General features: G+C 33.1%; 1 protein-coding gene across 2 annotated transcripts in view; it reads right to left on the bottom strand.

Moving 5' to 3' along the window:
• Window positions 1–2,429: 2,429 nt before the first annotated feature.
• Window positions 2,430–15,245, bottom strand: part of PICK1 (protein interacting with PRKCA 1) — a 113,666-nt gene continuing 100,850 nt past the window's right edge. For both annotated transcript variants that reach the window (XM_085817032.1, XM_085817031.1), the window contains one exon: window positions 2,430–2,806. In XM_085817032.1, the coding sequence (XP_085673158.1) occupies window positions 2,484–2,806 (323 nt within the window). In that variant the 3' untranslated portion in view covers window positions 2,430–2,483. The remainder of the gene's footprint in view (window positions 2,807–15,245) is intronic.

Below are 15,245 nucleotides of genomic sequence, written 5' to 3'. Positions count from 1 at the left end.
GGTTTTCTTTCTTTACAATACATATTTTTTGATTCTAACCTTCATGGTACCGTATACTAGGATTAAACCCATTTTGTTTTATACGAGAACAGGTACTTTCTTTAGTTCATGCACTGCACATGCGATTCTCGAGGAAACCAAAAGTTGCGGGAAACTTGATTTGCCTTTCTAAAAGACAATCACATTGGAGATGCGAAAATTGGCTCTATGCCAGCTGCCCGAATGACACTCACGTGATACACAATTCGCCAAAAAAGTGATCTCTTCCGACGTCGGCGCAAAACTCGCCTTTTTTGGCGGGATCGTTGTATGAAATTCCCTGACTTTTCCAGATTTTGACTAAAACACTTAAATTCCCTGACTTTTCCCTGAATTTTTTGGTCAATTTCCGAATTCCCTGACTTTTTCCGGTTTTCCAGGTAGCGTGGCAACCCTGTTCAATGATTATTTTCTCATTTAATTTTAAAATGGATGCCAATTTTAATTTTTGACAAAAGTGCTTAGCAATGTCATTGAACTTAGAGTAACTAATATTTACAATTTGGAAACTTATGCTAACAAGTTTCAAATATGCACAGGACAGGAAAATTAAAGATTTACTGAATTATAATACTGTAAAATTGTTATAGAGGGAAATTTCAGACTCCTGCCATTATTTCCCTTTGCATTCAGGTATGATGACCATTATGCTTATTCTGCATAAGAAATGTATATGCAATAAAAAAGCCCATACTTCAATATTTGATAAGATAAATAACATGAAAGAAATTTCATAAATATAATTATTATTACTCATAAATATAATATCTATGAATACTATGCCATGTCAGACAAAAGATTATGAACAACTGCTAGAAGAACAAGAAATCTTTAGTTTGAAAATACTACTTTCTGATCCCCAAGTTCCAAAGGGTGATATTCAAAGGTCGCTTAACCATGACATCACAGACATGATATATTTCATTTCACACTCTGACCTTATCTATCTAGATGGTGGTGAGTATGCAAAGCTTTATCATTAATTTTATAGAACTGAAAGAAACATGATTGTTCATTTATCATAAAATGATTCCCATTCATCAAAACATTATGTTGCAAATGTTCCTTCACGTCCTTTCCTTCAAGTTTTTTTTTTTCATTCCATAATTCTTTTCAAAGATATTTCATTCAAAATTTTATACACACTTAAAATTTACAATCTATTTTATTAAGTACCTAGAGGAGAAGCCAAACATTGTTTCCTAAACCTTCCTTTTGTGGACTTTGCTGATTCTTTAAAATGATTATCTGATTACAGAAAGCATTTCTGATTTCACATAAATATCTTAACATCCATATATGCCGCAGTAGTATCAAAAATGACTATTCCCAAAAATTATGGAGTATTTCCAGAATCTGCTACATTTTTCTAGGATTTATCTGGAGGCAGCATACTACGTTAAAATCTATAGCTATTCCATGATTCAAGATATTTGGTCACTTCATCGTCTTGTATTTAAGCACAATATGCCTATCCCCTTGTCTAATTATCTGGTTTCAAATATGTTAATAATTGATCTTAGACTCAAAGTTTTATCATCTAGCTATAAAGATTATCACTGCTCAGTAAGATTGTTTCTTTAAATAGTTCATTCAACTTATTTTAATTTGGCTTGTAAATTATTATATTAATAATATTAGTCTTCTGCTTCTAAACAACTGGAGATTCTTTTGTTCAGGTCAGGCAATCTTTAAGCATGGTACAATTTATGATTGTAAATAATGTGAATATCATGTGTGCAAGTAAGTATAATTTTTACATCATGTTATACATAATAAAAAATATAAAATACAAAAACTAATATTTAACATTTAAAATGTCTCTCAAATTACAGAAACTAAAACACTCTTTAAGCATGGAAATATTACATTTAATGATTTGGTAACACCAGCTATTTTTAAAGGGTTATATAAACTTGCATGATTTAATCAATACATGAGTGGAAGCCAAGATCTTAAAATTAATAGATTCATTGTCCTAAATAAGGAATCACAGTTAAGATTGAATTTTTTTTTAAGGTCCAATTAACTTCCTGAATCAATGATTTCGTAACATGAAAAATTCTTTTTAATTTAACCACAGCAATAGCCAATATTTATAACTGTAAAAAGAAAAGAATTTTACATTCCATGGTCACTAAAACCTATATCATTATTTTCCATTATATTGGGAAATTATTTGGTTAAACAAAGTTTCAAACAATAAAAAGCAGATAGCATCCATTTACACATCATTTCTCTTTCATAATAACAAAACTCAAAATGAAGTGTTATCACAGTATTAGAGACACCTTGGGAAAAAAAATTTCTTGAATTAAAAAAAAAGTAAAAAAAAAAAAAGGATTGTGCAAGCACTGTGTTTGAAATGCTATTATGCATAAATTTCTCAATTAAGACAATAACATTTTTATGACTGGCCAAATAAAAATACATTCTTTGCACTGTTATTCATCTAAAAGATTCAGAGACATTAATTCTTTTGACATTGTTTCTCCTCCCAAGAAATCTTGTAAAAGATCATCATCGGACTTATTTTCCTGCAATGCTTCTTCTCCTATGACTAGAACTTCACAATCTTCCTCTTCTTCTTCTTCATCATCATCATGATAGGTTGGAGTTAATGTTGTATCTGAATACTGGAATGTAGTTTGAGGCAAATCTAATTCTATTGGAAAGACGTTTGTTTCTTGCATCAGGCGATAACAGTTTTCATTATACTGAGAAAGTGCTGAAAGCAATCGATTCATCTGAAACACTATGTCTTGAACTGGAAAAACAAAGAAAATCAGTTAAGAATTTTCAGCTTATTACTGTAAAAATACATTATGAAGATGACTGACCAATTTAAAAAAATTATACTATTTTAATTCATTGTACCTGTTTATTGACAAGTTATGTTTAAGTTTTATGATTTGTTCATTTTTATATTTAAGTTCTGTAATACATGTATATTGCTATAAGTAAAATTCTAATCTGATTAAATAAAATGCATACTTACACATCGTTTTAAACTTAAATAAATAAATATATAAATCTAGTAGATATACTGTACTCAAAATTTTAATTTTTGCAATACGTCTACCTGACAAAAGGTTAGAACTCCTTTTATTTGTACAGCCTTATATATCAACATAAAATTCATATAATTTTTGGCTTTCAAAATACTGCAGTCCATTCTTTATTAGCTACTTATAATCAAATTCTTTATACAGTAGAAAGTCTGAGATCCGGACCTCAGGGATCCCAGATTTCAGATTTTTCTGGGTATTAGAACACCAGTTTAAATCTAATAAGATGGCATGTAGAAATTATAAAATTAAAAATGTGAAATGAAGCTTTTATGATCTAAAGCATGAGATTGGAGATAAAAGACAAGTTGTTCCGCTAAATTTGTCTTGCTCCTATTGCACACTGAGACAATCAAGCCTGAATTGTATTTGTTTAGGTATTTATGATACTTATGTCTGTTTCTTGTACATGCTTAAGGCTTATCCGAGTCAGGAATAAATAAATTCTCACATATACTTAAGCTTATGGAGAGGTGGTGCTAGATATCTTACCGCCTCTAAGGGTCTTAAATTCTGCAGCCAACTGCCTCCCAAGTTCTAAATTTTCCACCCTTAAATTTTGGGTCCCAGTGCTTTCCCTAAATTATAAAAATTTTGTCATCCTTTAATTTTATTGCTTTTTGCTTCTCTAAATTCCAAAAATTTTGTCTACATTTTGCTGGCTGGTGCAGCCATACGAGCTCTGACGACAGTTCATGTGAACAACAAATCAGTTATTCTTAATTCAAATAGTATTAAACGTAATATTTTGGCCTAAGAATATCATTAAAAAAATCTATTTTTAACGTATGAAAAGAAATTTTTGTTAAATTTTTCCTGGTGAACATTTCTTAGTGCATTTAACATAAATCTGTAATCATTGCCAAGTGTAATGTCAACATAAAAGGTTACCAACATAAGTTTTTTTTATATTAGTTATTCAATTACTAATATATAAAAAAAAAAAAAACTTAAGCATCAGTGCATGAGTCATTACTCAAGTTGTCATGTGTTGACAAACATGCACTGATGAAAGCAAAATATAATAAATAATGATTCGCCAGGTTAGTGTCAGGGATATAAAATATTAGTAGGTGTAAAATTCACAACGTTTCTACGTAGAATGTTTCGGTTTGGGATGTATTGTACGCAGATAGACAGTTACAGAGCTAAATTACTGATCACTCAAATTTATGCTAAAAAGGTTATTTCTTCAATAAAAAGGTATTTTATTTAGTGCCAAAGAGAAATTAAGAATCGGGACTCTCCAGATGTTTTATTATGGGGGGTCAAATGCACATGTGTAAAGCATTCGGGGGGGGGATAATTTAAAAAAAACCTGAAGGCTTTCAAATTTTATGGGATGCCCAAAGGAGCATTTTTTTTTTTTTTTACGTTTTGTGCATTACCATTCTTTATTAAATATCATGTTCTTCGCACTTAAACCATAAAATTCAATTCAACAGCAATATCCAGAGATCTGGTGTCGGTAGGGAAAATGACCAATTCTGACTCCTGGAATTTTAATGACTCTGACTCTCTGATATATATAATTGTGTAAATATATACACATGGGTTACAGCTTATTTTTTTAATATAAAAGAAGTAATAGATGCTACAGGCAAAGAATTGACGGTATAGCAAATGATTTATATTAGTTAGCATTTATTATGAAATGGAAAAGCTGACATTAGTTATTTCTAAGAAACAGTATAGCTTCGGCAAGATCCTTGTTGAAGTGCCATAGATCCGATTTGATAAACTTCAGAGCTGAGAAGAGTCTAGCCACACTGACTTGAGTAGGAAGAAGAGCTGTTCCTGTTAAGGCTACTTCTTTTAACTTTTCAGGATAGACTTTTGTAAGTTCTAAAAGAGGTGTCTTGCAAGCACAATCATATTTCTCTATTTCTTCAAAGGCTGTGTAGAAATCTTTTTTGTATTTTATCATTTTTATATCTAAAGGCTCTTGGGTCTTTATTTTCATTCGCTTTGCCTTAGCCTTTTCAATATTATCCAAAAACATATCTCAAAATCTAATTCATCACTGGAAGAAAATGAGAGAGACTCAATTGCAATGTCTGCAGTTTGACTCTCCTGAATCGAATTCTCCAATTGTTCCGAGAATAATTTTATTTTTAATGAAAGTTCATAGATGGCTATCTTTGCCTTTTTAATTTGTTTGTCATCCAAGAAAACTGGGTGTTTCGAATCTACATATATTGAACCCAGCAAGATCTCATTGTCTAGCAAACTAGTTTCTCTTTTCTTCGTTGAACAAATGATTCCTTCTGCAATAAACCCTCAGAAAGAACAAACACCCCATTCTTCTAATCTCGCCTCCTGTCAATTCTTCAGATTGTAGCTTTTTTGTGGCTATATACGGTGTAGAAAGAAGAGTTTCCAATTCTGCAAGATCATTTCCCAGTCTTTCTGTTAGTGAAACATTAGGGTTATCTACATCTTCTAAAAAAGTTCTTAATTCTAAAAACCTCTTTATCATCAAATATGTACTTCCTTATCGCATTGCTTGATCAATAATTGCTCCTTTTCCTGCTCACTTCCTCAGAATGGCATCAATTTTGGGAGTTCTTGCTGCTGTTGCTGCTTCCCTAAATTTGCCAGTGAGATTTGTAACTAAATGAACCAGTTTAATCAGTAATGGAACATATCACATCCATCCTCCTCCCTTATATTTATTTATTAATATGGCAATGAAATAGAAAATAATTATTTATTAATGTATGTAGTCCATAAATAAAAATAATATCTCAGCTTGTCATTAATTTTTTTCAATTCATTTAAATTTCATTTCAAACTCAAACTGTCCAACAAAAACTGGAGTCGGAGCCGAACTGTTTTTAGTGAGTCCAGCTCTGACTCCTTTTACCCCAAAACCTGCCAGACTTAGATTCCGACTCCATGAATCTGACTCCACAGCCCTGGATATCATAAAATATTTAAAAGAACATATCTTTAGAATTTCCAACACACAGTCTCGCACGCTGGAAATAAATGGGGTTTTTTTTTGTACAGTGTTGCCATTGCTCACTTTAAAATCGTTGAGTTTCGTAATAAAAAATTCATAAATGTTTTACACCATATGAAGTAGATAATAAAACAGATTCCAAATTTAAGCTTCCAGATGCTCATATTCGGGTGGAGACATATGTTATTCAAAATTTGATGGCTCTAAGTATCACTGTTTTATCCTAATGTGAGAAACATACATACATTTGTGCAGATTCTTCATTATTAAATTTCTTTAAGTATAATACAGTGCTCTAATATTTGGTAGCAACAATTTAAAAAGTGGTTCACCATTTATAGTGAATCAGTGCAAAATGCCAAAACGAAACTAAGCCCTTCTGGGCTAATGCCCTTTGGGCTAAAAAAAAGTTGTTGGTGGCTTTGAGGTCCGTATTTTAGATCATTCCGTATATTCAACGTCCGGATCTCGGACTTTGTATTGTATTTTGTTTTACCTTATCTTATATATATATATATATATGTATTTACTTAAACGCAAATTGCTGCCTTTTTTCCCCCTTCTTATTTTTAATGAATGTTTTTACTTGTGCACGATAAAAATAACTTGAAGTCATCTAATTGACAAAATCTAAAAATTAGAAACACTGGTTTGGACTTTGGAATTCTAAACTGTCTTGTTATCATTGTTGAACTAACACAAGAAATTTTCACTTCATCATACAAACAGCCTCGTTCTGAAAATGAAGGAGATGATACTTCCTCCCCCCCTTTAACACGTACAATCTCCTTAAGCACCACAACTGTGCAACACAGGCTTACAAAAGTAACTTAATTAAAACATTAAATATTACATGCGAGAGACAGCATATAATATTTAATGTTTTAATAATGCATGTAATATTTAATGAGACAAGAGAACATAAAACAACAGCAATACAGATTTCACAAAAGCAGATAAGTTCTCTGGCCAAGTCACACTACACTTTTTTAAATTGTTCTGCATGCATAATCTAGGGCCAGTGCAGGAAAAGAACAAAATTACATATTACACATCCTGAGGTACTTTTTTCAGATTTTAGATTAAAGCAAAGCAGGTAATTTGCAAATTTACCATGACCATATAAAAACTGAGATATTTTAAAATTAGTAAAGTAGAAAGACTTGGAGTGCAGTTTATGGCTAATAGAAGGAAAGCACCCGACATTACAAGGTGGAATATTATTTTCATTCCCCTTATATAAAAGCTTTTTATAATAAAAGGACTTTAATAACTCTTTGTAAATTAATATTGTTGGCGATAGGTAAATTTAAAGCACCTTTGAATGAGAAATCAGCTCTTTTATTTCCACAAATTCCATGATGAACACGCACACAAGCAAAATGAATATCATTTTCCCTATTTCTAAGTAAACACCTAAGAGAGTTTCAACCAACAAACAACAAACTTTCAAAAACAGCAGTTTGTTGATTGAAACTCTCCTAGTAATACTATTCAAATAATCAAGTATTCTTAGTGATACTGTTCAAAAAGTAGAGAAAAGAAACAGAATCAAAATTTATAGAGGATGCAGTATCCTTGATCCACTTGATGAAAAGATAAATATAGATAAGTTCTGTTTGAAAAACTACACATTCATTTCAAATATGGCGCTTAAAATAGCGAACCTCAGGTTGGTCTTCAAAAATAACAAATGCTAGACTCACTACATTATTCATTTTTCTGCCATCTGTAAAGAAAACCATAAGAAAAAGGCTCTTCATCAGTTTTCTTTATAATCACAAAAATTTATGTGCTCTAAAGTAGCTAGCTGGAAGAATAATAACAGAGAAGGGTACATTTATGTAGTCTTCGAAAGTATCAGCTGACCCAATGCCTCAAAAATATTACCCCTATGATTCAGTTTCAAAAACAATATGCAGAACTCCTGCAACAATAAAAGCAGCCTTATAACATAAGTGTTCTATCACCACTAATGTAAGGTGTGTTAAAAAAGAAACCAAACTTTTGTTGTAACATTTTTATTGCTTATTGTACAATGTTTTAAGTGTTGTCCCCCTCAAAGCATCCCCTCTACTGGCAATACACTGTTCCCATCATTTCTTCCATTTTTGGAAAGCCTCCTGGAACATACTTCACACTTTCAGGGATGGCACACTGGTCTCTTGTTGCATTTTGGGAAAAAAAGTTCTTTCAATATAGTTCTCAGTTTGAGAAACAGGAAAAAGTCTTCTGGGGCTAGGTTAAGAATATGTTGAATGGTGCGCAAAAGAGCGATATGTGAGCCAGCACATTGCTATGATGCAACATCCAAATTTGGTTTTTCAATAATTCAAGCCTCTTCCTGCTCACAGCATCCCTCAAATACACTAGAATTCCCTGGTAATTTCATTGATTACTATCTGACCATGTGGTACAAATTCCTCATGGGCAATGCCTTTACAGTCAAAAAACACTACCGATCTTTGATCAGCACATACGTGCTTTTTACTTCCTTGTACGAAGTAAAAAGGAAGTATTGTAATCGCGAAAAGCTTCAGGCAGCATATTTCAACGAAAATATCCACTTTGACCGCTTTCGAAAGCAATTTAACGATGTTTTTGCGTCATATCTGTACGTAAGGACAGAATAAAAGACTCTTTTCCTCCAAAAAAACTAAAAAAGTGCTTTAAAATGAATTGTGAAGAGAATTTTTCGTGGCGTCTGTACAAACGTATGTACGAACGTACTTACATACGTATTTCGCATAACTCAAAAATGAGTAGCCTCAGAACATTGAAATTTTGTATATAGGACTACTATAACATACAGATGTGCACCTCGTATCTTGGTTTCAATCGGCCACGCCAAACGTATATAAATATATTTATAAATATATCCACTCTGTTACCCGGCTCAGTGATCTCAGTTTCTTTACTCTTATATGTTTCTAAATCGTACATTTTTTTCTTTAAAAATGATTGAATTATATTGTTTTTATCTTCTGGTTAAGGGTTTTATGCCTTTAGTAAATCTGTATACAATATTTTTAGAATTATCAACAATTTAAAAGTTGTTTAAGTGCCGCTAAGCCTATTTTGATGGCGGCCATTGCTTGTTTACATTTGAAACAGCTGAGTAGTGAATTTGTTGTCAATCTAGAGAAACGTAGCTTCGCAACAACAAAGATAAACGCCTTCGTTTATTATTGCGATTTAAATCATGCTTAATCCTTTCTGGAATTTTTTCGAGGAAATAAGTGTTTAAGATTTACTTAATTTTTAATAATTAGTAATTTAATTTTTAATAATTAGTAATTTTTAGTAGAGATATTTTGAGTTTTTATGTATTTTTGCCTTGTCCCGAAGTGAGAACTGAATTAATTTAATGAGAAATACTCAATCGTCTGTGAAAAACTGTTTCTTTTTCGTTTTGTTTGCTTAATTTCTTTTAAACATCGTTCTAGCTTCATTATAGTACTTGAATAGAACATGTGACAACAACTAGATAATTCTTTAAATGATAAAAATTTTGTGCATTCTGAGTTATAATATGAACGAAATATAATACTGTTAAGTGAACCTAACGCCAGAGTGTCGCTATGGTAAACAAATAGAGTGAATTTTAAAGAATGCACTTTTTCTATTGTGGTTTATGCACTGTCGGCGAAGTAGATATAATTAAATCCAATAAGTTTAAACAAAATGCAAGAAAAATTGTGTATAATTTAATATTCCGTACAAGGAAGTCATGTGGTGTACACATCAAATTTTTTTAAACAAGGAGACACTTCGCCCACACACTGAGATGACTGCACCTTTGTTTCAGTATCATAGCCATAGACCCACAGCTCACTGCCTGTTATGATTTTCTTTAAAAAGTTTTCATTGTCACTGGCAGCAGCAAGCAGTTCCTGGTTCATTACGAAACGAGCTTGTTTCTGTACATCATTCGGCAAATGTAGCACGAATTTTGTAGGCGTGGAGCATCTCAAATTTGTCACTCAAAATTTGATAGCATGATCCAGCACTGATGCCCATTTTATCAACAACTTCTCAAACAATTAAACGGCAATTTTCACGAAACACAGTACAAACTCTCTCAACATGACTATCATCTGTTGATGTAGAAGTTCGTCCAGGCTTGGGATCATCACCAACTGACATTCTTCCATGTTCAAAACACTTAAAACACTTGAATCACTAGAAACTCATACAGTCCTTCCCACATGCTTGGGTAAGCAACTGAAATATCTTTGTGAAAGTTTTGCAGTGTTTGTAGCAAAATTTCACAAACATATTGTTCTTCAAGATCTTTAATTGTCACTTCGGCACTAATCTGACAAATGGCTTGCACATGTGCTCATTTCAGTGACTGTAGATTGCCAACTAACAGTTAAAGTGAAATGGGATAAATGGTAGCCGCAGAGCATTACCTCTGCCGTTCGCACACTATTTCAAAAGTTTCGTTTCTTTTTTAATACACTTTGTAATACAAAGAAGAATTCTCCATTGAGTCTTTCTCAGATTCATTTTGTAATCTTCTTTGCAAGAACATGTCCCTAAGCACAAAAGCCACATGAAATGAATGGCACAATGGACTGTTTATATATCAGTTTCTTGACTTTGTAGCTTACTCTACAAAAATTTCTGGCAATTTGGTGAAGACTATTAATAATGTTTTCACATTTAGCATAAAGAAATTGAGCGTAATTTTTGGGTAAAAATGACATTAAGGACCTTAAAATGTTCTGCAAATTCTAAGTACGGATCATCGAATATCAATGGGGCAAAATTTTGTTCATCAACATTTTTTGAAACAATCATTGCTTTACTTTTTGAAGGACTGAAAGTGAGTTTATGAGAGTTGCCGAATTGGAGATAAAACTCCACCACTGCTTGTACTCTGAAAAGAAAAATTAGTCAAAAGCTTTCCTTGGAATATTAAAAGTAAGTAGTCTGCAAATGCAATTTTTAAACAACCGTTAAGATGACTTAAAACATCATTTATCATTATGTTCCAAAAAGTAGGACCAGTCACAGAACCTTGAGGAAAACCTTTTATAAAAGAATAAACCTTATTTTTGGACCTAAGCAGAAGCTCAGAGGTCCTCCCACTTAAGAAGCTTTTAAGTAGGTTATAGGTATTTTGTGGTGTACCAGCTTCGTTTAGAATTTTTGAGACAGATGACCACTAAGCATTATTAAAGGCACCTTTAATATCCAGAAAAATAAGAACTACTGTAAACTTGATTTGCTTTCCACAGTGCAGGATATTACTAAGGGAAAGAAGGGCATCTTCAGTATGTTTCCAAGGAGTAGCTCGAACTGAGAACCATTATAAAAACGTTTCTGTCTCAAACCAATCTACTCTATTAATGAACAGACATAGGGAAAAGCGAATTAACAGTTGTTTTGTTAAACAATGAATTTAACAGAGCAAAATACTAAAGAATCAATTATGTATCACAGAATTGTAAAGAAAAAATCAGTATAATTCTGGTATAGTATTAGAAAAATTTTTAAAAATTAAAATGTAGTTTGCAATGTGTCAAAATATACTTAAGCAAGCGAGAAATTGACAGCACATTTGTTTTTAAAGAAAGGGCCGATTCTTAAAGGAAAATGGCTCGTATTCACACTACCCTTGGGGAAAAACTATGAAGCTACTTAGTTCACTGTGATTTGAACCCACAATTAACTAGGTGTGAAGAGCAGTTTTAATGCTTTTTTACCTTGCATTTTTTAACTCTTCTTTAATTTGATTAAATTTACTAACTGCAACTGGTTAAAACAGATTACTGATGATCAATTTTTATTGTGCTTCATCTGCACTATGCATTTAGCCCATAATCAGCATGTATTATTAAGCCTGGTGGTAGTTTTCCATACTAAAACATTTTAGTCAAAAGTTTGTATCATACTGAAGTCATTTTAGTCAAAAATATGAAGCACATTTCAACAATAAAATGATTTCCTGAATTTCTTGTATTCTGACCTAATTTCATGGATCCAACCTTCTTTTCATGGATTAAATTTTCATAACTTCTATGAAACCTCTTATTTTACACCAGTGTATCTTAATAGCTACAATTTTCAAACCTGCATTTTGAAAATTTTGAAATCTGCCAAATAGTACTGCATATCCAAACCACATTACAGTAGTACCTCGCGATACGATGTGTTCAAGATACGAAGTAGAATATCGCAAATATTCGTGCTTGCGAAACGATACGTTTTTCGCAATGCGATCCCAATATCTCTTGCCGCTTGAAATTGTTTTGAAGTTGGCGCGCTACGGGCAAACCTCACGCGTCACTCAGCAAGCCTCAATACGTCACTATTCAAGCTGTTCTGGTATTGGTCGATGTGATGTCATCTTCCTTTCTCTATAAATCCTGTTCTCCTATTGGTCAGCATCACGGCATCGTAGGATACCGAGTCCACACAAAGTGTTGATGTGATATCGTTCTCTCCTTCTCGATACCGCATGGCGTTCATACAGTTCATATGATATTCTTGTGATTGTGTGATCGTAATATTATTTTGTGATAAACTTTATTTGCCATGGGTCCTAAATGTGCTTCTAGTGCTGGTGGTGATAAGGGGAAAAGAAAGTCATCAATAACCATGGAAGTGAAGTTGGAAATTATAAAAAAATACGAAACTGGCATGCGCATCATGGCTATTGCTAATGCATATGGACAAAACCAATCGACGATTAGTACCATTATAAAGAATAAAGAAGCCATTAAAGCCAGCAAGTCTGCAAACCACCTTCTCATACAATAGAACTGCCCTTAATGACGAGATGGAGACTCTTCTTCTTATTTGGATAAAAGAGAAGGAAATTGCTGGTGATACGATAACACAAGCTGCTATATGCCATAAAGCCACTGCGATCTTTGAAGACCTCGCAAAAGCCCAGAGAGACGAAGGAGGCGAAGGGACATCAACACAAGAGGCCCCAACCAACGAGATAGTATACTGGTAGAGAGCGTATTGCAACCTTCAACCGGTTCCAACATTAGTGTCACGTGACTGCTGCGCGAATTCTGAAAGTCCGGAAATACTTTACATTGCTTTCTATGGGACGAAAGACTGCTGCTCTGCTTGGTCACATAAAATTTAAGTAAAAATGGTTATTTGCTGCAGCGCCTACGGATGTAAAGAAAGTTTCGTGAAAGGAGGACTTGTAACCTTTCATAGGTAAGTTAAAACTGCATGATTTATTATTTTATTTTCAGTATTTTTGTCATTTTACTATCTCTGTTGAATTGGTTGGAAAGTTTCAGCCATATTGTATAAGAAAGAAAAATGCTATTATTAGCATTAAATTATTGAGAAAAGATTGTGCGATATGTTTACTTTATTAAAAAAAAGCTGAAGATCTTGATTCATGCAACATTGAACATAAACAGTTAAACAGCATTATTTTAAAAATCAGATTACTTTTATAAAGCTCAATGCTTTATCATTATTTTCTATAAAATCAATTAAAATAAAAATAATCTGGATTATAATTCTGTCTCATCTACGATGCTGTTAGAAATTTATTATAATTGAAAAAATGTGATGTGAAAAACTTACCATATTTTAAATAGTATTTAAAAAAAAAGGAGAGTGAGAGAATTTTTAACTGTAATATCGTTTTGATCCTAATAATAAATACTGAGTTGAAGTTTGTTACCGTTTGATACATATTCAATATAAAATATTTGTTATAGTTAATAAGATGTATTGATCCCCACCATGACATACACATGAGTGTGGAAATCAATAATTAAGATTGCATTATTTTGTCCCAGTAATATAATCTCAAGAAAAGAGAGTGCATTATTTTGTTCCAGTAATAAATAGTAAAGAGTAAGAGTTCCAGTAATAAATAATAAATAGTAATAAGTAGTAAAGAGAGGCAATCAATGGCATAAATACATATAATAAAATGTGATTCTTTTTCTCTTTAGGATGCAATGCATTAAAATTAAACGAGATTTTTTTACCTTCTCACATATTATAACAGTAGTGCAATTAATTTTTTAACGTTATTCAAAATTAAAGTTTCCATCTCAATTTTTTATTATTTATTTTAGATTTTCTTCCTAAAATTATTTAACCTAAACATCTTAAACAATGGTGCAAAAAATTTAAAGCGATTATTAAAAATATAGATAAAATATTCAGGAAAAAAGGGGTTAAGTTATATCTAAATATAATTGTAAAAAATCGAACAACCTAATTCGAGGCCGTTGTCTGCTGACTGCTAGCAGACGGAAATAAAAAGCACTACCTGCCATGTCAAAAGCGGGCCAAACTGGCGATGAACAGCCTAAGCTATCACTCCCCAAGAGCGCCAAGAGCATTAGTCACGTGGTATATGTTGGAGACAACCTAGCAGATGAATTCTCTGTGGGTGAGCCGTCTACCTGTTATATGAAGTCGTTGGCCCCAACGTTTAAACCATCTCATGGGTGGTTTGAACGATTCAAGAAGAGATCGGGGATACATAACGTGGTCAGGCATGGGGAAGCTGCCAGCGGCGATGAAAAAGCAGTGCAAGAATTTATCGAGACCTTCAAAAAGTTAATCCTCGATGAAGGCTACATCCCTCAACAAGTCTTCAACTGTGATGAAACAGGGCTTTTCTGGAAGGAAATGCCCCGTTGTACATGCATCACAGAAGAAGAAAAGAAACTTCCTGGACACAAACCCATGAAGGATAGGCTTACTCTTGCCCTATGTGCAAATGCCACTGGGGATTTAAAAATAAAACCCCTACTGGTATACCACTCAGAAAATCCTCGTGCCTTCAAGGCACATAATGTGTCGAAGGATAAGCTCGCCGTCTTTTGGAGGTCCAACGCCAAAGCCTGGGTCACGAGGCTTTTATTTGTTGAGTGGGTTAATTGCTGCTTTGGACCTGCAGTGAAAAATATTTAGAGGAGAATGGTCTTCCTCTAAAATGCCTCCTAGTGCTCGACAATGATCCTGCTCATCCTCCTGGCCGTGAAGAACAGATACATCCCGACTTTGACTTCATCAAAGTGCTCTATCTGCCACCGAACACCCCTTCCATCCTCCAGCCTATGGACCAGCAAGTCATTGCTAATTTTAAGAAGCTTTACACGAAGCACCTTTTCAAACGATGCTTCGAAGTGACAGAGAGCACGCAACTCACACTCCGTGAGTTTTGA

The sequence above is a fragment of the Stegodyphus dumicola genome, chromosome 5, assembly GCF_044657685.1.
Source record: "Stegodyphus dumicola isolate Sdum_Otavi_A_Nest chromosome 5, ASM4465768v1".
Classification (NCBI taxonomy): Eukaryota; Metazoa; Arthropoda; class Arachnida; order Araneae; family Eresidae; genus Stegodyphus; species Stegodyphus dumicola.
The sequence above is the reverse complement of the archived record's forward strand: the minus strand, read 5'-3'. Positions and strand labels throughout refer to the sequence as shown.